The following is a 25279-nucleotide window of genomic DNA, read 5'->3' on the forward strand; positions in this document are numbered from 1 at the left end:
CACGTTTCTTGGGTGATGGAGGCTGAGACGGGAAAGGTATCAGGCCTGAGGCCAACCCCAGCGAGTCAGGGAAACCCTCGGCCACTTAGCAAGACTCCATTTCAAAAGTCCTCAAAGGACTGGGGCGATAGCTCAAAGGTAAAGCACCCTGGGCTCAAGATTGGAGAAGACGTGACTTTCCATTTGGATTTTACTGTCCTGACATCTCTCATGGACCATCGTCTGCCTCCTCAGAGGTAGACTCGGACAGTCATTGAATTTCCGAGGCTGGCCTCCTCCCGTGGCAGCCTCCCCAGTGCAGCAGCCTTTGAAAAGCGGCCTTTCTGCTCAACTCTTACGGAAAGCATTTCCCTAGCCGTCCTTCCACGGCACACCAAAGAGTGGGGCCGCAACTCAGATGCCACACTCTGCTGCCCCACGATTCCCGTTTCTCGTTCTTTACGAGACATAAAGCACCCTACCTATTTACTGGCCAGCTTTCCAGTAGCCGAGGATGGTTTCTATTCTGCCACAGAGAAGGGAGTTTGATCAAAGCCTAGCAAACCCCTTACCCTTCAATCTGCACCCCAGGTACATTGTCCCCTGGCCCTTTTTATTCTTATTTTCAAACAGAGTCCTGTTAGATTGCCAAGGGACTCACCAGGTCGCTGAGGCTGGCCTTGAACCTGAGCTCCTCCATGCCAGCCTCCCGAGGACTGGGATGGCAGACGCATGCCCTGCACGCTGTGCTCACGTTCCGGGTGTCATCTTGTGCGGCGTCAGCTCCAGGGGCACAGACGGCTCTCAGCTGTGGCACCAGGGGCGCCCAGAGCCCGCGACCCTTGGCGCCACGACGGCCTGGCAGACCCCTGGGAAGACCGTGAGCTCGGCCCCGCTTCTGCGGGCGTTTCTGTTGAACCCCGGACAGCCTCCCGTTACCCTTGTCTAATTCCTTCTGGTCGGGACACCCTCTAATTTATTCGCGCACCACTGGATCATCCAGCTCTCGGTGTTGGTTTTTTTCTAATTAAAGCAAACTGCCATTTATTTCTCGCACTGATCTTTAACACGAGACGTCTTGTTCTTGTAAATATGACTCACGGGGGATGTGAGCGGGCTCTAGGCCCGCGTGCCTCTGCTTCCCACACGGCGTGGCGGGCTGCGGTGGGCGGGCGCGGGTGGAATGGGCTGGATTTCAGCCCCGGCTCACACCAAGGGGCCCCTGAAAGCAAACCCCGGGCCCTTTACGCAAGCACCTCAAGGTGCTTTATCGGCCATTTTGATATCCTCAAACTCCTTCAGTATTCAGAGCCAACGTGTCTAGGATGAGCCTCCAAGTATGTTCAAGAAATAAGAAAGAAAGGGAGGAAGGAAGAAAGGGAAAGGGAATGAGAAGGAGAGAAAGAAAGAGAAGTCAGCCTTCCATTAGACTGGCTTCTTTGGAGGCTAAAAAAGGAATGATATTTGAAGGTCATAAAAGTGAGTGTTTGTTTGGGGAAGTCTTCAGGTGGTATAAATATCATCAGCTCCAGTTGCTATGGGTCTGTTTGTTTACCAAACAAGGATACAAATAGTTACACAAAAGCAGCCGCGGGCAGAGTGTAGATAGGGAGGCAGTAGCCTGCTGGTGCATTTTCCAAAGTCCTTTTGAAAGCTGGCCCCTGTCCTCTTCCAGGCTTGTCCCCTGCCCCCAACGCCTAGGAAAAGCTCCAGTGTCCTAAGAACTCTCAGATTGCTGAGGCTGATGATAAGATTTTTTCCATCCCCCCTCTTTTTTTCATTTTAAGACTTGAAAAAACAACAACAAAAGTTGCCCAATAGCCGAACTGGACAAGGAAAATAGTTTTCACAACCAAAAGTACAAAAAAACATCGACAAAGAAGCCGCCCTGCACTTGGCGAGCAGCTCGGCTCCCGGGAGCAGGTCTGCGGCTGACTCTGCAACCTGCCTGCTCCGTCCTCCAGAACCACACCTGAACCACACCTGCGAGGTGCCCCACCTGGCAACCCCGGCCAGCAACCCCGCCACCGCCGCCTAGGGAGGCAAGACCCTGTCTCAAAAGAAAGAAGGAAACGGGCTGAGATCAGAGGTAGAACGCCCCTGGGTTCAACCGCCAGCGCCCAAGTAAAGCAATAGTAAATAACAGCAAAAACAGAAGGGGTAAGGACCGAGCGAGGCGTCCTCCTGGCGACATTCCCTCACAGGTGTGTGTGCAACTGCCGAGGACCCGGCGCCGGGGAGGCCGCGGGCCCCGGGCAGACGCCGCCTCTCCACGCCCGCGGCCACTCCGGGTTCCGCCAGATGGACAGAGACGCTGAACAAGCTGTACGCCTCTTGGCGACAGGAGCCCGGGGATTTGTCCCATGTTTCCGCCGCCACCTGGGCTGTGGCAGTCGCGCTCCGCGGGTGCGGCGGCGCCCAGAGCCCGTCAGGGCGAGGTTTTTGAGTCCACACAAGAAAGAGAAAATTGCAGTCCAGAGATTTCTCAGGCTGGCACATCTGTTGCTCAAGTCCCGAAATAGGCTCCCAGAGGGACGGTTATCTTCTGCATTCGAGCCGGCAGCCGTGACAAGCTGGGACACACATTAACAATTCCCCTTGGTGCGCCTCCGCCATTGTTTTACTGAGCGGAGTACACCTTCTGATATACTCAGGCCTCCGCTGATTACAGAAGGGGGCGGGATACGGAACTTTAGGAAGGCCGTACATATGTAACACGCTCGTCTACACGGCCCCTGAGCCAGGCAGCCGCCTCCCAGAGCCCTGCCCAGCCACCCACAGAGGCCGGGTATGCTGGTGCCCGCCCGTCATCCCAGTAGAAGGGAGGCAGACACAGGAGGATCGCAGGCTGGAGGCCACCCTAGGCCACCTCGCAGAACTTAGCAAGATCCTGTTTCCAAACAAAACAAAAACAAAAACCAGGCATGGCATGGCATGGTGGCGCTCGGCTGTAACCCCAGTTACTTGGGAGGCTGAGAGAGGAGGAGAGTGGCCTCGGCAACTTGGGGAGACCGTTTCCAAATCAAAATGTAAAAGAAGAGAGGCCGTGGTTTGGAGGTAGACTCCAACGATCTTCTGCTCAAAGCTCGAGTCCGGGCTCATGACTACCACGAGAACCCAGGACCCCGAGACCCCTCTCAGCTGCAGGAGCTGCTCCATGGAGTCTTCTCGCTTCCCCTGTGCAGGATCCGCGAGAGACACGGTCCTGCCACCTAACCCGGGGAGGAGGGGAGCACGCGCGGTTCAACAAGAGCCTTCTGCAGAGCAAAGCCCGCGGGGAGGCAGCCGAGAGCTGCACGAGAACCGCCAGGCCGCCTCCATCCCCAGGAAAAGCACGTGGACCCCAACATCCAAGAGGCTGGGGCGCACCTGTTACTGTTGCTACTATTACGATTGTGTTTGGTACTAGGGATTGAACCCAATGTCTAATACCTACACTTCCACCCTTATTTTAGTTTTTATTTGGATACAGGGTCTCACTAAGTTGGCCAAGGGCCCCGCTAAGATGCTGAGGCCGGCCTCCAACCTGTGATCCTCCTGTCTCAGCCTCCCAAGCACTGGGATGACAGATGGGGGCCCGCCATGTCCAGCTTCAGACATGACTGTGATAGGGAAACCCAGCGTGTTCCCACGGGGAGCGGCCACGGGCCGAGGACACATTCCACAGCGGCCAAGGAAGAAAGTTAAAAAAAAATCAGCCCAATTTGAGAGAGACTTATAAAACACTCGGGACTCCTCAGCCCGGTGATGTCGCTTTATCGGAAAGCCATCTCTCAAGCGAGCGCCATAAATAAGAGGAGATTTACAGAGCCTCTGGGGCCGCGTTACGGGAGGAGGCGCTGTGTGAGTGTGAGGTGCGGCAGCTGTTAAGACAAGAATGGATGGCTTTCTTTTCCTTTTAATCACCCCACAATGTGAACAGCCGAGAAAACCCATAAACCTCCCCTCACAGAACGCCGATCCTGGAGACTGTGGACCTGGCTGGGCTCCCGTGTGGATCTCAGGGCGCGTCCGGCCCCGGCCCTTCCTCCGCCTTGACGCAGGGGGGACCGGAGCAGGCACTGAGGAGATGGAGCACGTGAGGTCTGGACCGCGCCCGCCGCAACCCGTGCCAACGTGGCTGAGCTTCCCGCGCCGAACCCTCTGCTGCTCGCCAGGCCTCAGCACGCCGACCTCCCTCCCTTGCGCAAGGAGCTGAGCGCGGTGGTGCGCACCTGTTCTCCCAGTGCCTGGGAGGCTGAGACACGAGGGTCGCAGGTTCAAGGCGAGCCTCAGCTGCTTAGTGAGGCCCTCGGCAACCTAGTGAGACCCTGCCTTGAAATAAAATAGGGCTGAGGATGTGGCTCAGAGGAAGAATGTCCTTGCCCTTGGAGCAGGCACAATTCTCAAGTTCATCTGGGACACTCTGACCACACGGCGTTCGAAACGCTCTAATACAAGAACCGGGGTAACCAGCCCGCTTGGTGCAAAACCAATACCCAGCACATTTCTCTATGGTTCTTGAGAAACAAAACCAAAGTGGGGAAGGGCCATTTGGAGTAACGGCAGGGGAACCTCACGCTGGGGCTCTGGCTCAGCAGGCCCTGAATCAACAGAAGACTTGCAGAAGTTGAGTCAGGCGCCCTGACACAACTGCGACCTCAGCCTTGGGAGGGAGACGGGAGGGGCGGGGTCGAGGCCACCGCAGCCAATCACTGAGATGCTGTTTCTAAATAAAAAGGGGGCGGGAGGTGTCGCTTAGAGGGAGAATGCCCCCAAGTTCAATCCCCAGTACAAATGGATGGATGGGTTAAATACGGAAGAATGTACGTTTGCAAAAGGCTTGTGTATCTGGGACAACCCTGAAAACAAGCTTCTAGATTTTGTGCGATTAAATCACGGACACCAACATTGATTCATCAACTCGGAATCTAGTTAAAGAACAAGAAAGGAAGTGAAAGCAAAGTGCCAAGTAGGCCCACACTTCAAGTCACCTGCCTTCTGAGAGTATCATTGGGGCCCATGCATGCAAACGCTACTGAAGCCGGTGAGCCCCATACTTGGGAGCCCGAGACAAGGGGACCCCAGGGCCGAGGCCGGCCTCAGCACTTTAGGGAGGTCCTCTGCAATTCAGCGAGTCTTCGCTTCAAAATGAAAAATAGTGCTGGGGGCGTAGCTCAGAGAAAGGATGCTTTGGGGGTTCAACCCCCCTACCACAAATATGAATAAATGGATGCTTCTGTGCTACAGACAGACAGACAGACGGGAGTAAGCCCAAAGGTCTGAGATTGCAAGCAGAGACGATGCAGCGAGGGAACTGTCCCCAAGTAGAGACGGCCGGCCGGCGAGGACTCCGGGGCCACGGCCAGGAGGCGGGAGGAAAGCAGAGGGAACCGCGTGGCTCGCCCTGGCGGCGAGACCTCGGCGCCCGAGAAGAAGCGACCCCAGAGCGAGCGGGGCCGCACAGGCACCGACTCGCAGAGCTTTAAGGAAGAGTCACTCTCTTAAGGAGGCCTTGGAACAACTACACGGAAGAGCCGTGGGTCAGAGGAACAGCCAGGTTACACAACGCTACAATGTGTGGGGGAGGCAAGAAGGCGAGAAGGATGGGGCTCTAATCTGAACCACAGCATCAAGGCTTTAGGATGCGTTCAAATGCGCGAGGCAGGAGGCGGGTGTGGCTGGACCCAAACAAGCGGGCTGGCTGCCCATTTGTGCAGATCCTGCGGGGCCTCCTTTACTGTTCTTCTGTTGTTGTTTTTGATGCTGAGGACAGAACGGAACCCAGGGGCATTCTGCCTCCGAGCCACGCCTCCAACCCCACTTTATTTTTCATTTTATTTTTATTTATTTATTTTTTGGTGGTACTGGGGGTGGGGCCCGGAGGCTTTCTACCTCCGGGCTATACTCCCAGACCCATTTTCTATTTTATTTGGAAACAGGGTCTCACTAAGTTGCCGAGAGCCTCACTAAGCAGCTGAGGCTGGCTTCGAACCTGTGTGATCCTCCTGTCTCAGCCTCCCAAGCGCGGGGATGACAAGCGTGCGCCACCACGCCCAGCTCTTTATTTTTCATTTAAAACAGGGTCTCACTAAGTTGTCGAGGTGGGCTATGAACTTGCGATCCTCCTGTCTCGGCCTCCCAAGCGCGGGGATGACAAGCGTGCGCCACCACGCCCAGCTCTTTATTTTTCATTTAAAACAGGGTCTCACTAAGTTGTCGAGGTGGGCTATGAACTTGCGATCCTCCTGTCTCGGCCTCCCAAGTCCTGGGACTACAAGCATGCACCACCAAGCCTGCCTTGAATGCAAACTTTAAGAATTTGGTCAGACCCAACTGTGGATCTCAGATGTGCCACAGACCAGTCTGCGACCCTGGTTAATTATTCGTTTCTCGGTTTCCTTGTCTGCAAAGTGGGTACAGTGGTCCCTACTGCCACCTGCCCAGTGGTCACGTGGACAAAGGAGACACCGCTCCATCTGCGAGGGTCTGGCGCAGAGCAGGAGCTGATTCATTCTAAGGCTCCTCTCCCCTCCCTGCTGCACCATCCTAACAGAACGTGATATTTGGAATCTTAATTCAGGCAATTACTTAAGTAGTAATTGCTATTTGTATTTACAGAGCTGCTTTGATCCGAGAAGCTCAAAGGGCTGACTACATTTAGCATCTTAATAAACGTTTCATCTGCGTTCTGTTGATTCTGTTTACCCACATCAAAACTTGGAATCTTCTACCGGGGACCGGCAGGCAAGTTGAGGAAGAACAGCGAGGCACGTGGGAAGTGTTCCCACGCCTGAGGTTTGTCTCTTGTACCTGCGAGGTCAGCACCTCCCGCTGCTGCCCGAGGCCACCTGCTCCCCAGGACCGGCTCCTGCCACTCAAGGGACGCCCCGACCTCGGGGGCTCTGACAACACGGACACGTTTGCCACCCTTGGAGTCACGTGTCACCAGCACAGTACGTGTTATTAAATCGTCGGGAGGAGACGGCAGCATGTGGCCCGCACCTGTGCTGAATCCCAAGGATGCGGGCCGGCCTCGCATCCTTGGCAGAGCGCCTGCCCTGCGCCGGGGCTCGGGTTCCCACGGGCCAGCCCTCCACCGCACACTGCTCTCTGCTCTGCACTCGAGTTTACCCCGAATGATTTCATTAAAATCTTCCTTGTGTGAGACAATTAAAAAGGACAGTAGGAGGGGCAAGCCCAGCACATCACTTCTCCTTAACAGGCTGCAGCCCACCAAGCCCCAGCGCTGCAGGCGGCACAGGCTGCACACGGGCACCGCGGGGCTCATCGGAGCAGGAGGAGGAGGTTGCGAGTGGCATGGGAAAGCCAGGGGTGGCCTGGCGGCCCAGGACCTGGGAGGCTGCGACCCTGAGGACTGCAGGTTTGAGGCCAGTCTTAGCAATGTCACAAGACCCTCAGCAACTTAGTGGGACTCCATTTCAAAATAAGAAAAGGAGGGCTGGGGTGTAGCTTAAAGGTAGACTGTTTCTGGGTTCAACCTTCAGTAACTAAAAGAAAAACAAGTACTCGACTGGATATTGCACATGGATTTTTAAATTAAACCAAATAAAGTAACATCACCTGATACTCATCTTAGGCACCTATGCGTACAGAGCTGGCCAACGAGTAATTCTCTTTCTTTCTTTCTTTCTTTCTTTTTTTTTTTTTTTTTTTTTTTTGGTGGTACTGGGGTTCCTGGAAGCCCTTCTACCTCCGGGCTACACTCCCAGACCTATTTTTACATTTTTACTTGGAAACAGGGTCTCCTAAGCCAGCGCGCGCGGCTGGCTTCCAACCTGCGCGATCCTCCTGTCTCTGCCTCCCCAGCGTGGGGATTACAAGCGTGCGCCACCACGCCCGGCCTCTTTTTCTTAAATGATTAATTCTATAAGCTTAAAACTATTTATTTATTTACGTATTTAGTTCATTTGGCACTGGAGGGTGAACCCAGAGGCAGTCTACATATGAGCTACACTCTAGCCTGATTTTTTTCTTTTGAAACAAGGCTTCCTATGCTCCTGCAGTCCTCCAGGCTCAGCCTCCCAGGCAGTGAGATTATGGGATATGCTATCTCCTTGCCCAGCTCCGCTGAATTACCTTTAACTTAAGGTGTTCATATGTCTTCTGGGTTTATTCAGCTCAAATGTCCCGGCCAGGGTCTTGGCAGTTTAGCTCAGTGGTGGAGACTGTGGGTCCAATGCCCAGCACCTTGAGTAATACACCAAATGTGCTGGCTGGAATGTTAACATCTAGAAACCAAGAAGATGCTATAAACCAGCAGAATCAAGAGATGAAAGAGAGCCGGGCGTGGGGGCGCACGCTTGTCATCCCAGCATCTGGGAGGCTGAGACAGGAGGATCGCAGTTCATGGGCAGCCTCAGCTACTTAAGAGGCCCTCCGCAACTTAGTGAGAGCCTGGTTCAAAATAAAGAAGAAAAAATAAAATAGGGCAGGAGGTGTAGCCAGGAGGTCCAATGCCCCATCCCAGACCAGCAAGAAAAAAACAAAAGAGATGAAAGAAGGGCGTACAACCTCATAGGCGTTTCCCCTCTGTAGATGAAGCCGGGTAACCCAAGCCTGCTTTTCTGTGGGTCACAGCTCTTTAGAATCTGAATCGTTTCTGATCCGCAATCTAACTTTGGCATTTGGAATATAATGAATATAAGATTAAGCACAACATTTGTGCAGATAAAGATCATTTTAAAAACAAACAAACAAACAAACAAAACAAGCTAACATAGACATCCCACGGCGACTCTGCCGTGCACCTTCACACGCGCAGGTGGCCTCCTCCTGCTGCCCCTGGCTCTTCGCTTCCCTGACACAGAAGCCGAGAGGGGAAGCGCAAGGCCGTCTAAAGGAGGAAGCTCTGGCGGCCCAGGAAGCCTGAGCAGGCCCACGGACGGGGTGGCGGCCGGTGAAAGCCCTCAGGTGCCTGGCCGGGCAGTTCTCAGCCAAGGCCTCGGGCTCCCCCGCACAGGCCTACGTAATTCAATCCCCGTGCAGCACATGTGCGCGCACCAGCCTGACAGGAAGAGCCGGGCCTGGCCTTTAAAGCCAGCCAAGGCTGTCTACTTAGGAAAAAGTGATCATGAACTATTACAAAAATTCCAAAGCAAGAGCTCAGACAGATCCTGGATGTAGAGACGCACCCCCACAGGAAAGGAAAGGAGCTGTGGCCCAGGGCCCCGAGCCGCTCCCTGCTGTCCACAGCCCCTTCTCCAGACTCCTCTAAACCAACAAGTGGGGCACCTGGCCGCTCTCTGGTGTGTGCCACGGAGGAGCGCCAAAATCTGACGAGAGAGCTGCGAACGCTGACGAGGACGTCTGCTGCTGGTTAGGAGTGGCCAAGGCAGACACCTGTAATCCCAGTCCTCGGGAGGCTGAGACAGGAGGATGGCGAGCTGGAGGCCAGCCTCGGTGAGTGAGTGAGGCCCTCAGCAATGTGGCAAGACCCTGTGTCAGAGTATAAAATAAAAAGGGCCGGGGGAAGAAAGTCCTTGGGTTCAATTCCTAGTACCAAGTATACAGAGACTACGCTCACCTGCCAACTTCAGACGGCTTTATGCTGGAAAGTGACATCTATGTACACGGTCATGCCTCACCTAGCAGGGAACTCCGAGAACGGGGCCAGTGGGCAGCTCTGACGGTGACACGCACACACACGTGTATCAGGCATTATCTGAACTTTTCTGACGTAAAGACCCAATTACACCAGTGGGCCAAATGCTAAATATTGTGGGAATTATATAAAATCATGTAAATACCTGCTACACTGAACTATATAATTAAGTTTTATAATCATTTTCATTTAAAAACAAGATATATATCGTAAACTACCTTTTTTTTTTAATGCTACTGGAGTTCAAACCCAGGGGCGTTCTACCTCTAAGCCATACCCCGGCCCTTCTCCACTTTTTATTTTGAAACAGTCTTTCAAAGTTGCTGAGGCTGCCTCCAGCCTGCCATCCTCCGGTCTCAGCCTCCCAAGTCCTGGGACGACAGGCGTGCCCCAGCGCACCCGGCTCACGTACTCCTCCTCCTAAGGTTCCGTTTCTTCTGTGTGTGGAGAAGATCTCGCCAGAGACACAACGCAAAGGAGTCGGTTCGCAGACAGCGAGCCACACCGCAGTCGTGGATTTCAGGGCACCCCAGGCTGGCTTGTGAAAGGCCCTTGGACGGCGGCGCCCACGCTTCAGGGCACGAAGGTACCACTGCAGGATGCCACGTCAGGGAGACGTGCCCCAGATCTGCACAAAACCCACCGCGGGTTCAACAACCTGGCCCGCGGCGCTCCGGGCCATTAGAGATCACGGAGGCTCAGGTTCCAGGACGGAGGACGCGGCCGAGACGCCCTAGGACACGCCAGTGACCGGGCGCAGGTAAGAGCTGCCTCCCTTCGCCAAGCCCCCACCCCCGGCGTCCAGCCCCCGGAACCATCGCGGACACACCTTCCAGCAGGGCATGCAGACGCACATGAGCTGCCTTCTGGAAGCGCGCTACTACGCTGCACAGCAGACGCTATGGTTCCCAGGGAAGGTGGCCAGAGCAAGGAATTCGGCTTGGCAGACAGAGTCAGGCCTGGAAGGCTCCAGCTCCCGCCCGTCCAATGAGCCACGCCGAGCGCGTGCAGCACACCCGCACGGGCCCCACGGACGTGGCAGAGAGGTGACTGGGCGCTTCACGCCCAAACCCTAAGGGCCGTTCCTGGCGCCTGCGCGGGACCGGGCCTCGGCTGCCTACCTTTCCCTCTTGGGGGCGTGGGCCGAGAGCTGGCCATTGGTGGCGGCGTGCGGGTTCCCGAGGAGCGCGGGCTTGGCGGGGGTGGATGAGGGGACGCAGGGGGCGCTGAGGTCCAGGCCGCCGTGGCTGTTGCCCGTGGCCTCCTCGGCGGCCGCGGCGGCGTGCGAGCTCGTGACTTCCTTCCATAGCTGCTGCAGCTCCGCTGGAATCATGCCTGAAACAAACAAATCGGTTAATTAAATCAATTAACAGCTAATTCCATCCTCTTCAAACAGTAATTAAATCTGAGCGTCAGTAAACAAAGCCTAGTGTTAGCGATTTTCCTTTCGTCCCTTTTCCATGCGTGTGGTTCTGTTTTTCCATTTTTTCTTTTCCTCTTTTCTTTCTCCTCACAAATAAGGCCAATGTGCGGAACTCGGCCTGTCCTCCTGGGGAGCAGCCCGGTGGAGTGGCCTCCTCCCGGGACCCAGACCGCGGCCACTTTCCCAATGGAATCCGACCCCGCCCGTCCAAAACGTCACTTCCCGATCTTAGAGCAAGAGTCCAGATGTCACCTCTTCTCTAGATCCAGAGAAAGGCGCAAAACAAATTTGTTCGGCGCTACTCTTGTGACAAAGTGAACCACTAAGTGAGTAATTTTTTGCGCTTAAAGTCTTAAATGATGACAAATAGCTTTGTTATTAAATATAGTTTTTATTAATCACTTTTAGACATAAATTATGAATTCCTCTCGTCTTCCTGAAATGCTCCTCAACTTTTAACAGTCAAATTGATTATACTATGATTATTTCATTAGCACACCTATCTTCCTCATTAATTTGGGTTTCGAGCGCCGCGCTTAATTGATGGATGGGTCTACTGAAAAACCGCGTAACTTTTTTATACAAGTAACACTGTTATTACTGTCACTTCTTACATGGATGCTAATGAACCATGGCGGGATCAAATGGGAGCGCGAGATAAACTCAGAGCTGCCCTGCTCTCCTGTTCCGTGGGCGTGGGCACGGCGGCCTCCAGTGTCCACCGCGTCTTCCCCAGGAGCGGCCCCAGCGCTGGGAGTGTCGTCATCGCGGCCTCCGCGCCGTCAGCCTGGCGACGTTCCTGGACTGCCCAGGGAATCCCAAATTCTCCCCGAATGCACCTACTGGCACCAAAGTTCCGAACGGCACGAGCACGCGAAGAGCGGAGCGGCTTCCTGTGTGGACCCTCCGGCCGCCGAAGGGCTCTCCACCGCAGGTCTCCCTTGACGTCCACCGTTCCCACCCACAGCCACCCAGCCAGCCACCCTCGAGAGCCGGCCATCTCCCAGGCCCCTGGCCGCTGCCGAAACAGGAGCGCAGACGTCTCGCCAAACCGAAGGTACCGAGTTAAAAAAAAGAAGTCTGTGCGCATTACATTCATTTGAAACACATAATAAAAAATGCCAAGGTCTAAATTTAATTTATTTTTGTCATTTGGAATACAATGGACAGATAATCATCTCAACGTGATCAGCCAAACATCTTTACTTTGCTAAACTGTTAAAGATTTTAATTACGCCGGCCCTGGCGAGCGCTGGTTCTAATGAGGCAGAGGACTCCAGAGAATCCGAGTGGTTAAGAAGTGTGAAATGAGGCTGATAGGATTTTTTTATATTCACGGCGGATCGTTTGCATATCAAAGAGGAGTAAATTATTGCACGCAGACCAATAACCTTCCCCGCCTTTCCGAGAGGCGCGCTAACAAAAACAGTTGGTCTCTCCTATCGGTTCTTCAGGAGGAAGAAAACGTTCAGATGCTCGAGTATTTGCAATTAATATATATCATAAAGAGGCATCTGATAATACACCGAGTGCTCAGATGTTCTCGGTACCCATCCCTGGCAGCCCCGTACATTTTCTTCCCCGCTTCGAAAAAGTCCGATGCCAATTACGTCTTGATGGATTTTGTCCCAACTGAGCACTTAATTATTAGGCAGATTCAATTATTCCTTGGCCCCTGAAATTAAGCCCCGGGGGTAGACTAAACAAAGGAGGAGAAGGCCACCAGCCCCTGTCTGGCGCTGGGGCCCTTGGGTTATTTTCTGAACACCTTTCCAAGGGCCAGGTGCGAGGCCTGCGATGCCCACGGTCCCCGCGAGCTGGCCGGCCGGCCCCAACGGCACCGAGGAAGCAGCCAACAGGCTTGTGAGCTGGCTGGCGGCGGGGCGCTGACAGCCAGCCGCCCGTTCGACGGCGCTTTTGATTTTCTCTGAGTCAGTGCACGAAGAGAACAGGCCGCCGATGTCTCTGCTCCAAGGACTGGTTTCTGGGCCAGCTGCGCAAAAAGAACCTGGTCGTCACAGCCCTGTGAAGGCCTCCTTTCTGACACAGCAAGACTCTGAAGCTGTTTCTCAAGTTCACTGCTGAAGCTGCACACTCGATAACTCCAGTACTTGGGAGGCTAGGATAGGAAGACCGCAGGTTGGAGGCCAGCCTCAGCCACTTAGTGAGGCCTTTGGCAACTCAGAAAAACCTTGCTTCAAAATTTTACATAGGGCTGGGAGTAGAGATCAGAGGTAGAAAGACACGGGGTCCAATGCTCAGCACAAAAAGACACCCCAGAACAACGTCATCAGAGGCGAGCAAGAGGCAGTGACATCACCCCATTGGCGCAAGCCCTCGGTGCCATGGCTGGCTGGTTGGTGAGGGTCAGCTCTCAACCCAGGGGTGCTGCCCCACAGGAGGCTGGGCGACCAAGACCAGAGGCCAGAGGCAGAGATAAGAGGCAGGCTGGCCCTCGCCCTGCGAGGTGGCCGCCCCATTTCCAGACACTGTGTGGTTCTTCCAGAACAGCAGAGTAAAATGAATGGTACCAAGTTGAGTGAACCCATGACCAGGCAGGTGACCAAGGCTGCATCCCCTACCACCTAGAGTTTGTGTTTTAAAAATCAAAAAGGTAAGCTGGGCGTGGTAGTGCATACCTGTTATCCCTGGACTTGGAGGCTGGCCTCAGTAAGTTAGCAACCTAGTTAGACCTTGTTTCAAGGAAAAAAAAAAGGGGGGGGGGGCGGGGGGAGCTGGGACTGTGGCTCAGAGGTAGAACACTGGTCCCTGAGTTCAGCCCCCAGTACAGTAAAATAGAATCGAGCCGGGTGTGGTGGCACACACCTGTCAGCCCAGGGCTTGGGAGGCTGAGACAGGAAGATCACTGCTTAGAGGCTCAGCAGCGGAGTGAGACCCTGTTTGAAAATAGAAAATAAAAAGAGTTGCGAGTGTAGCGCAGATGTAGAATTCCCCTGGTCTCAATCCTGAGCACCAAAAACAACAACAACAAAGGCTGGGGCTGGTGGTGCTTGCCTGTTAATCTCAGTACTTGGAAAACTGAGACGAGAGGATCACAGGTTCAAGGCCAGCCTCAGCAACTTAAAGACACTCTCAGCAACTCAGTGAGTCCCTATTTCAAAATAAAAAAAAAAATAATAAAAAGGGCTGAGGGTTGTGGTTCAGAGGTAGAACACCCCTGGGTTCAATCCCCAGCACCACCAATAATAATGATAATCATCGAAGGGTCAGAACGGTCAGCGAAAGGGCCCCTCTGCATGGAGTGGCCTGTATGATGACCAGGTGGCAACAGGTTTGCTAATTATGCACAGGAAAAAAAGTTCTGCCAAAACCCGGAGGGACGACAGACATGAGCCCTCCACTTCATTACATAAAACCTTCAGAAAAAAAAAGAAAGAAAGAAAGAAAGAAAGAAAGAAAGAAAGAAAGACCTTCGAAATGCGAGTGTCCGTTTTTACACTGTGATCTCAGCACACGTTAGAGGGACTCGGGGGCATCATGCCGGACTGGCTGGGCACGGGGGCAATTTTAACACCTAGCTCCTATGCCTTTCTATGACATTCTTTCTCTCTGGACGAACGGGCCCTTCATTATAAAAAGAAAACGCAGGCACAGGCTTAAAAAATGTATGTTGTGGGGACAGTTGACAGATTACTGGTCCTGGAACTCAATTTTGCAACCCCAGCTAGCCACCCGCTCACAGACGCGGAGCTGATCAACCTCCTCGTGTCCTTGTCCGTCCGCACCCAAGTGACCATGTTCAGGCAAGCAGAAAGTTGATTTAAGCCTCATAATGACATCAGTTTTAAGCCATCATCTCTCTGATAAAAAAGAATTGTGTTGGAGCCCAGCGCCACTGAATTCTCTGGCCGCTGTGGACCGGGGACAGAGGGGACAGAGCCCGGCCTCCAGCTCAGGGGGTGAGGGCGCCGGCTGCCTGGATTCCTCTCCTGCGAGAGCCAGGCTGCAGAGGTACGGCTGAGGACACCGCACCATGTCGGGCCCACGTGCGGGGCTCCTGTTTTAAGTGACTGCTTGCTCCGAATGCCACAGGGGTTTGTCTAGGTTTATCGATCAGAGCCAGAACGGGGTATCCCTGAGTGGTCTCACCAGCAGTAATGTGGTCCTGAGATATGTTCATGCAAGGGAGAAGCCGTAGGAGGGGACAGACCTGGGAGCAATATTAAAAATAACAAGAGACCCCCAGGCACGGTGCTGCCCGCCCGTGATGCCAGAACTCAGGAGGCCAAGAGAGGAGGACTGCAGAGGTGGAGGCCAGCCGCAGCAATTTAGCAAGGCCCTGTTTCAAAGTGAAAAAGGATTGAGGTGTAGCTCAGAGGTAGAATGCCCTGGGCTCAATCTCCAGTACCAAAATAACAGTAACTCCTCAAGACAGAAAGCAACAAAAAGTTGGGCATGGTGGCGCAGGCCTGTAATTGCAGAAGTTGGGAGGCTGAGACAGAAGGATTGCAGGTTGAAGGCTAGCCTCAGTAACTTACTGAGGCCCTCAGCAATTTAGAAAAAAATATAAATAAAGAGTGTTGGGGTGTAGCTCAGGTCCCTAGCAACACACACACACACACGCACGCACGCACCAGCAGAGACAGAAGCAGGGCATGGCCTCCTCAAGAGAGAAGATTCAGCTGTGACGCGCCCACTGGCCTTTGCCACAGACGGATCAGGCCTTCGGCAGCACCAAGGACACCCCATATTCTCAGCCATTTCCTCGGATGACAGCTGAGCCCCACACACCCCGGGCTGTGGCTCCCGGCCTCTGAGACACACACGTCAGGTCTGTGGGGGCTGCCAGGACAGCAGGCTTTGGAGAAGCATCTGCGGTCCCCAGTCTCCTGCACAGCCGTCTCTCGGCCTCGGTGGGGACCCCTGGGACACTCAGGTCCACGGACGCTCAGACCCCCGGTCTAAAGTGAGGTGCTTCGGCATGGCACCTGCACGCACCCGGCCATCTGCTTTAAATGGCCTCTAGACGGCTGATCGTACTTAATGCGTCACGGCCCTTGCCGCCGGGTGTTCAGAGGGAATGAAAGGGAAGGGTCAGCAGGGTGTGTGCGGCATGGACGCAGTGTCCGTGCCCCATCCCGCCTCGCAAAGCATCTCCACTGTGGTGGAGGGAATCCACAGACAGCACTGTGGCAGGGATGGAGGCCTGCGGCCGGGGACTTGGCTCTGGGCTGGTGCGTGGCGCCTTCTCCAGTCCTTTCTAGCGCCCTACAGTCCACTTGTTTTTACGATCCGACCCCCTGGACTGTCCCTCTGTCCCCATACCCAGCATCCTTGGGCTATGGGGCTGGTGGCCTTTCAAAAGGGAATCCAGGAAATCACCTCGCTCTTCCAGGACCCCAGTTTCTCGGACGCGTGTACAACTGGCTCATTCAATAACCAAGAGATGAGGGGGAGAGGGGAGGGAGGGAGGGAGGGAGGGAGGGAGGGGAAGAAAAACACGGAGACAACCCAGCTTTGACCTGAGAGACAGGCTGACTGCAACCATTTGACAGAAAGATAAGCCTGACTTTCTATTTAGGGCTTGAAATAAATGGCATTTATGTGAACATTACTAGTGTGTTTGTGTATGCTACCAGGTATTGAACCCAAGGGCATTCTACCTGAGCTACACCCTCCCCAGAAGAACTTCAATTCTTATCTTTTTTTTTTTGTTTGTTTGTTTTTGGTGGTACTGGGGTTCCTGGAAGCCCTTCTTCCTCCGGGCTGCACTCCCAGACCTATTTTATATTTTTTGAAACAGGGTCTCTTACGCCAGCGCGGCTGGCTTCGAACCTGCGTGATCCTCCTGTCTCCGCCTCCCAAGCGCGGGGATGACAAGCGTGCGCCACCACGCCCGGCCTCAATTCTTATCTTCAAACGGGGGCTCTCTAAGTTGCTGAGGCTGGCCTCCAGCCTGCGATCCTTCTGCCTCAGCCTCCCCAACACTGGGATGGTCCTTTCCAGGGCTGGCGTGGAGCCCCCGCCCTGCCCCACCCAGGCCGAGGGGCCTCCCACTTCACCTCGGGATGCTGGGGCGCCATGCGTACCTTGAGCCAGAGGCTGCAGGGGGAGGGCGGGCTGCCCGGGCTGGATGGCTAGGAGGCCTTGGCGCTGCAAAGACAGGAGATGTTGCTGCTGTAGCTGCTGCATTTGCAAGAGCTGCTGCTGGAAAGCCAGCTGTTGCGTTGCCACCTGCTGTTGCTGCAAGAAACCGGAGGGGGAGAAGATGAGATGGCCGTTTGGCAGGAAGGGGCAGAGGCGACGCTTTGGGACTCGCCGTCAGGTCAGACACCCGGGGCGGACAGGCGCTCAGGGCAGGGCCCTCCTGGGTCAAGGTTTAGAGGGGCGCAGACGCTCCACCTCTGAGGGGAGGCACGGGATTCAGCATCTTCCCGCAGGCTGGCTCTCCCTACTGCGGCTGCAAAGCCCCGGTGTGGGGGCGTCGGAGACTGGACTCTCAGACACTGCAATCTGCCATTAGTCACAGGGCGGGAGGGGGCCCGCCCGGGACCTGGAGGGATTTGAACCCTGGAATTCTGCGGTGGGAGTGGGCGAAAAGCAGGTGCCTCTCTCCTTCCCTCCCTCCCTCCTTCCTTCCTTCTTTCCTGCGCCTGCAGGAACCTTTAACTGCTCTGTTTATCACTCCTGACATAAATAAATGAGAAAAAATCAGACCTTTGAAGAAGAAAAACTTCATCTAATATTGTTAATTAGCCATGACAAACGATGAAATAACATTGTAAATCTTTCATAGAAACAGCCACTAGATTTTAATTACACACATTCATAATTTAGCAAACAACACTGGCCCAAACCTTGTGTGCGTAAGAGGAAAGATGCGCTGAGCGTCAGGGGCCTGGACGTGGCTCTGGACTCGGGGACCCCCCGCCCACTGCCGTTTGTTCTTGGGAAAAAGTGGGGGGGGGCAGCTGTTTTACAAAATGAAAAATATCTTTTTGTTGATCGGACAATGACAGGGGAAAACTTTTGTTGTGTAAAACATCAATACATCATTCCTGTGTTTAGCGGGTGGGCCCTTGCTCCAGCCAAAAAAAATTAATGTAGATTTCCTCCATAATTATCTGAGTGATAGAAAGATAATACCACGCAGTACTACAGTAAATAGAAGGAAATTATCTAATATCCTTAATCTGCTAGGAATCATATCGAGGTGGAGGTCCTGGCCGCGTTTATGGGGAACAATTAAAAAGGAAAATTAACCCCTCCCAAACTGGAACTCCTGCAAGTGTGGAGGAGGAAGAGAAAGAAGGAGAAGAAAGACAGTTGAAGAACAAGGTCCTTGCCTAATTCTGAGAGCTTTTCAAGTGATCAGAAAGGCCCCCCGAGCCCTTCGGAGCTCCCGGTCCCGGTTAAGGCCCACACCTTACAAACGAGCGCATCCACGTAACCGAACGCGTGACCTAACGCGTGGCCTACACTGAGGGCTCTGGAGGCAAGGTTCAAAGCCAACAGAAAGCAGGGCTTCCTTTCTGTCTCTCTGGAGTTTTACAGTTAAAAAAGAAAAAGAAAAATAAGAAGAAACCATCATTCCCATATTAGCAACCAATTTCAGACTTACCACCACGCCACTGAGAAAGTTAATTGAGTCTCACTCCAAAAAACAAATTGTATACCGCTCACAACAAAATTTAAATACATTTAAATGGAAAGCTCGTGTTTTCATTTGAAGAACAGCGTGCGGAAAATGATCCAATTGTGCTCGCCCCTTCCCGAGTTAGCACATTAATGTAAAACCTGATGATAGGTATATTCATGTCAAAGTGATGGCTGCACCTCCTCAACAGATAGCAACTGGCAACATTAAAAAAAAACCGGGTGGGGAGGAAACGAGAAAAACAACACGGGCGCAGCGCAAAGCCTGGGCAGCGGCTCCCGCACAAGTCCGACCGAAGGGGCGGCGGCGGGGAGGGCACTGCCTCGCTTACTGTACATGCCACGTTTAAAAATGGTGTATTTGTATAAAATGACTGATTCCCCTCTGTTGTCTCGTTGGCCATCCCGAGGAAAAGCTCATGAAAGCTGTCCACATTTGAAAAGCCGGGATATAAAAGTATACAAGGTCCATTGTCCAGAGCAGGAATTTCAAAGAAACGGTGGCTGCCAAGCCGGGCTCTCCACCCAGTTACCAAACACAGGATACCAGCCGGTTTGTTTACTTCTCGCAATTGAATGCGTACAAAAAAGGTCTCCGCGCAGGGCCGGACAGGTCAGGAGACAGCGCTAAAACTCTGAAAGCCCCGATAAACCCCGCCTTGCGTATCCCCTCCCTGGGGTTGCAGTCAAAGGTCTGTTTTCTTTTCTTGGGCGACTCCCGACTGCCCAACATAAACTATCAGATCTGCTGGGACAAATGAGCCCTTGTCAAAACAATCAACGGTGCCTACCTCACCCGCCCGGGATGGGATGCCGCCCTTTCTGCTGGCGCGATTTCACGGGGTTTCTGCAACTTGCCACGCCGGGCGGGGGCGGCTTCCGTGTGCACTGGGCTACATCCCCCAGTACCCGGTATGTCTCCCCAGGAAGGTCTCGGGTCTGACCCAAAGCGGTGTCAGACATCTCCACGGAAACATCTCAAGGCAACTCGAAAGCCGGGCGCAGTGATGAAAGCCTGGGAGCCCAGTAACTTGGGAGGCTGAGGCAGGAGGATCCTGGGCTGGAGGCCAGCCTGGGCAACTTAGGGATAAGTTACCCTCAGTAACTTATCAGAACTTGTTTCAAATTAAAAGTAAAAAGGGCTGGCAATGTGGCTTGGAGGTAGAACACTCTTGGTTTCAATTCCCAGCACCAAAAAAAAAAAAAAAAAAAAAGAAAAAAGAAAAAACAAGATTGAGCAGAAAGAGGGTAGATATGCTGCTCTGGCCAAGAACCCATTGCCATTAAAAAGAAGAAGAAGAAGGAGGAGGAGGAGGAGGAGGAGGAGGAGGAGGAGGAGGAGGAGGAGGAGGAGAAGGAGGAGGAGGAGGAGGAGGAGGAAGAGGAGGAGGAGGAGAAGAAGAAGAAGAAGAAGAAGAAGAAGGAGAAGAAGAGAGGAGGAGAAGAAGAGAGGAGGAGACATCACAGTACAACTAGAAGCCCCCAATGCCTAGGAGTGGGGGCAGCAACTTAATACACGTGGTCCACCTGTCAACACCCAAGTTCAAACCTTGTCAGAGCTGCGACCCCCAGGCCCCATCACACACCACTACCCGACAGTGCGACTCTACTTTATCACGGAGGGATCAGAACTGCCTGTAATTTGGGGAGAGGCCTCGAACGGCCCAATGGGTCCCCGACCACCACGACCGCAGGCACCAGGAGCGATGTCAGAGAGCAAGTCCGCCACCCGGCTTCCCTCTGGGTCAACTGGGTGCCTGGGGCCTCAGGGCAGAGCAGACCCAGGGTCCTGGGGAGCTGAACAGTGGCGACAAAGACTCTCCTGTTCCTGAGGATACAGGGGTCCTCCAGGACCCCTCCTTCATCCTTGCTACAGCGCCCCCCCTCCTCCGCGTGGGAATGCAGTATCCTGGGCCATCCCTAGGCCCCGCCCTGCTGTCTCTTCCCCGCCCCTCCTGATTTGGGAGAGGCAACTTTCGTCCACATTTCTGGGCAGCTTCCCCTCGGCTCATCCTCCCAGGCCGGCCCTCGGCGCCCCTGAAGTTCCATGTCCCCCGTGCGGACGTGCCTGCCACACTCCGCCTGGCAGACCAAATAAGAGGTTAATCAGAAGTGGCAAGAGAAAGGAGAAACACAATCCCGCAAACTGATAAGAATAACAGTAGAAGCCCGTGTGTGTGTGTGTGTGTGTGTGTGTGTGTGTGTGTACACGCGCGCGTGTTGTTTGTGTTCAAATATAGAGTTAAAGATCTTTCAAAAAACTAAATTTTGACGCCTTTGAACAGAGAGGGGCACAAAATAACAACAGGGGCTCTTGCCGGCGAGCCGCGGGGGAGAGGCTCCGCAATTCTTCCTCTCCCTTTTGAAGGCTGTTAGAAATCGGATTCAAAAAAGCCCTGGCATAAGGGGAAGCCTCTCGAGGCTGGAACGTTTGCTGTGATCATGCAGAACATGGTTCAAAGTGGGCTTTACCGATTCTGCTCGGCTATCCACCAACCTTCCGGCCCCGCTTTTTTTTTTTTTTGCACCGTGTTTACATCTGATGTGACGCAGTGACAAGCACTGTCTGCGACTGAGAGGCAGTCCTGTCATGTTGATTTATGGGCGCATCAAACCAGGACTTGTCCACACCGAAGCCCGCAGTTCATTAATTAGAGACTTCTGACTTTGAAGTCAGCTTTCAGACTGTGTTTTTAACATTTGGCTTAATTTATATGCTCTTGAATGTGGATCTCTAAGGGGAAGGGGAAAAAAACTGAAATTCCCTTCTTGTCTTTGAACTTCTTTTGACCGCAAAATAATCATTTCTTTGTCCACAGTGAGGCCTGCAATCCCCGAGTCATTAACGCGCATTGAGCTGCCACTGACGGGTAAGCCCTGCTGAATTAGAAAAACACCAGCAAAACAAAGCTGAGCGCCTTCTGCACGGTGCTATCTCACAATTACATGCCTTCCCTCCCCACACATTTCCATTTTAATTACCGTTAGGCCTTTAGATTTACATTTTCGACACTTTTTAATCTGTTCCCTTTTTATTATAGCGGGCGCCCGGTAGCCTGCCACCATGACTTAAGGCTGGGTCAGCCATTTGCACGGAGACCCCTCCCCGTCACCCTAGAACTGCCCCTGCTTCCAGGGGGTTTGCAGGCGGGCTGCTGAGCGAGGCTCCAGGGCGAAAACTTGGCAGAGCAAGAGGAAAAATGGGGCCGGTTTGTGCAGGAGGCGGGGCTGGGGCTGCTGGAGGAGCCGAGGGAAAGAGCGCGACACGGGCTTCCGGGGTCACCTGCTAAGATTCCCTCTGCGGGCACGGAAGTGACCACCTGCTTGCAGCAGGCCAGGAAGCCATCAAGGAGGACCAGGCGCTCCTGGGGAAGGGAGCCGTACTGGGAGGTGCCCAAAGAAATGTGTGCCGCGGGGGCGACTCTGCAGCCATGGCAAGACATGCTTAGGCCACACTTCCGCAACAGCCTCGCCCGCCGTATGCAGGGCGAGACGGGACGCCCTCCTCTGGAAGGGACTGTGCCCTGGCCAGGGTGGCGCTGTGCAAGAAAATGCGGACGCTACAAATCCCCAAGGCACACACAGGAGCCATGACAGAGTGGGATTTGTTCCCCAGGAAAAGACCAGGAGCTGGAGCCTGAGCCCGCCTGACTTTAACCTGCACGGCCCTTAGCGACTCACTGTGTCCGGCCTGCAGGAAGAGGCTGAACAAATATGTGGATGTTTAATCTGGTTCTAACTTCGTTTGTTTGTCCAACCTCACAGGGGGGCTGCTCGTGCAAGTGGAAAAAGCCACACACCCAAGCTCTCTGGAGATGGGGAGAGAAAAAAAGAAAAGGGGGGGGGGAATCAAGCCTATGTCCCAGTAAAATTCTGCTAAAAGTACTTTACTTCCCCAAGCTAGATCCCGGCCCACCAGGGGCCTGGTCGATAAGAGGAGCCCGGGATGCTCTGCCCACGGTCCAGCTCCCGCGATGCACACAGGTGCGCTGCAAGCGGCGGCGTAAGGACAGGTACCATCAGACAAGCGGAACCCAGGAATGGCCGAGAGGGAGCGAGCGCTACCTCTGGTCTGCGAGCCCAGAGCCCGGGCCGGCTGGGCCGCGCCACCCGGGGATGAGTGACGCTCTGCCGGGCAGGCGACAGTCCTGGGTGTGGGTGGCAGGAGGGTGGCGTCAGTACCTCTTTAGGCTGCTTCCCCGCATGCTGCTGTTGTAAGAGCTGGAGTTGCAACTGTTCCTGCTGTTTTTTATAAAACTCTTGAAGCTGCTGCTACAAAAGAAAGACAGTGTGGTCAGTATGGGAGGACGGTGCCAGCCGCCCCAGCGGGGCTGGAGAAGTAGCATCTTTTTCTAGCTGGGATCGCCTGACCTTCGGTGGGAGACATGACCATAAATCCCACACACCCTGGCCGGGCTTGGCATTATTGTTTGAGAAGTAATCTCCAAAATGGACTGATGAGAAACATCTCATTTTCTACATAAACTAATTAAAAAGAACAGGGATGACCTTGGGCTGTACCACAAAGCCGGGAGGGCCGTGTCGAGCCGGGGTCGCTGAATCCCGGGCACGCTGGCCGGCCGGGGCACGCTCGCGAGCGCCAAGGCACAGCCTTCTCCACGCCTGGGGCTTCGCCCTGGCCCCGCATCCTGAGCCAGGAGCCTGAGCCTTGGTCCCCAAGGCTCACAGCCAGCCCAAGTTCATCCCAGCGTCTGTTTGGACAGAAGGCACATCAACTCCGCCCTTGATCAAGTAGCCACCTCCGAAAAGCTTCTCTATGCCGACGGGGGCGGGGGAGGGTGGATTCTGCATTCTGCAAGCTTCTAAGTTGAAATGGGGACTTCAGGAGCTGTCATAACTAAAGCCTCTCCCAACGTGCCCCTCATTCCGCTTTGATTTACACCATCTTGAAGCCTCTGGGCTTACCAAATAAAAGAGCAGAAAGCCAGGTAAGCCGGAAAGATCCTTCCTACCAAGTCCCAATTACAGCCCTGATCTCGGTCCACGGGGGCCTCTTTCCCCTGGTCCTGGGGATGGAACCCCGGGGGCATTCTACCTTTGAGCTACACCCTTAGCCCTGGTTCTGTTTCTGCTTGGGGAGCAGGGTCTCCCCGGTTGGCTGAGGCTGGCCTCCGGCCTCCCAAGGACTGGGATGACAGGTGGGCGGCAGGAGGGCTTTACCTGCTGGAGCATGAGGGCTTGCTGCTGCTGGAGGAGAACCTGGAGCTGCTGCGGGCTCAGCACTTGCTGCTGGAGGATCTGCTGCATCTGCTGAGGCGTGATTACCTGGGGCGTCATCATAGCCACAGACACGGGGACCTGAAACAGTGACCAAGGTGAGGAGGGAGCCAGGACCGCCTGGCACACCGCGGACACCCACCAGCTCCCCGCGGCGGCGGGGCGCCCCGCGAGCCCAGCGGCAGTATTCTTATTGTAGTACTCTTACTCCTGATATCTTCTGCTGGGGGCTGGGGACAGAAAGATCCCAGGGCCTGTCACGGGAGCTGAGCGAGCCCTAACCACTAGGCCGCACCACCCCCGGCCTCGGAGCTGATTCCAAGTCCAGAGGAAAGACGGACCCTGGCATCCCCGAGGGCTCCTGGGAATCTTGCCAGGAGATGCAGAGACAAAGGTGAATAAAGGCTGCCGGACTGGGCAGAGAGCAGCCTCTATTTCCTACTCAGAACGAATCTTCAGTTAAAAAAGAAAAAAAAAAAACAAAACAGCAGCTGGGAGCTAAATCGAACTTGAATTTTGTTTTAGGGAAGTAAAAAAAAAAAAAAAAAAAAAAATGGGACCGAATCAATAGCTTTGCAGCTGGAGCAAACTATGTCCACATTTGGGGGGCGGGGGGGACACTGGGAATCGAAGCCAGGGGCATTCTACCTCCATCCTATATCCCCAGAAGATTTTATTTGCAAACAGGGTCTTGCTAGGTTGCTGAGGGCCTGGATAACTTGCTGAGGCTGGCCTCGAACCTGTGATCCTCCTGTCTCAGCCTCCCAAGGACTGGGATGACAGGCGTGCGCCACCACGCCCGGCTGTGGACGATGACGTTTAAGGACCCTTTCAAATGAGCGCTTAGGGCTTGGGGTAACAGAACCTAGAACACCTTGGGGACTTCAGCAGGGACCTTTCCTACGCCGTCCACCCTGCCTTCCTCCCCGGCCGGCGGACGTCTCAATTCTTTGGCGTTACGCGCGATACAATTTAAAAGCCGCTTTCCCTGACATTTGGGTGACAAACAGCTACAGCGATGAGCTTGATAGCATTTCATATTCGCGACTGTTAACGCACGTGTGCGCGGGCATCTCCGCAAGGAACCTGTGCGACTGCATGTGGAAGGGCGATGCCTTGTTCAGATAAAACACTGCCATCAAATGACGGGCTGTCTTGGCCAAGGTTACACACGTCGCGTTCAGGCGGAGAGCTCACGCCGCCGCCCTCAATTCCGCGAGCTTTCTACAATGTAATTTAGCTATTCAAAATAATCACTGCACTTGTGTTTAATTTGCAGAATATATGAGATCCATTTTGTCAGTCCCGTAATGCAAGAAGACTATTTCAAAAAGAAAAAAATATCTCTGCGCACCCCCCAAGCTAGGGAAAGAAGAAATAAAGAACGGAAAGACAAAACCCCGTGTGTCTCGTAAAGA

General features: G+C 54.0%; 1 protein-coding gene across 1 annotated transcript in view; it reads right to left on the bottom strand.

The window, feature by feature from the left end:
• Nucleotides 1-25279, bottom strand: part of FOXP1 (forkhead box P1) — a gene marked incomplete at both ends in the record, with an annotated part of 200234 nt that overhangs the window by 58827 nt on the left and 116128 nt on the right. Inside the window, 4 exon segments of the mRNA XM_080718125.1 lie at nt 10705-10918; nt 17057-17210; nt 22806-22895; nt 23805-23942. Of these exon segments, the coding sequence (XP_080574251.1) occupies nt 10705-10918; nt 17057-17210; nt 22806-22895; nt 23805-23942 (596 nt within the window).

The sequence above is a fragment of the Muscardinus avellanarius genome, assembly GCF_963383645.1.
Source record: "Muscardinus avellanarius genome assembly, chromosome: 22".
Lineage (NCBI taxonomy): Eukaryota > Metazoa > Chordata > Mammalia > Rodentia > Gliridae > Muscardinus > Muscardinus avellanarius.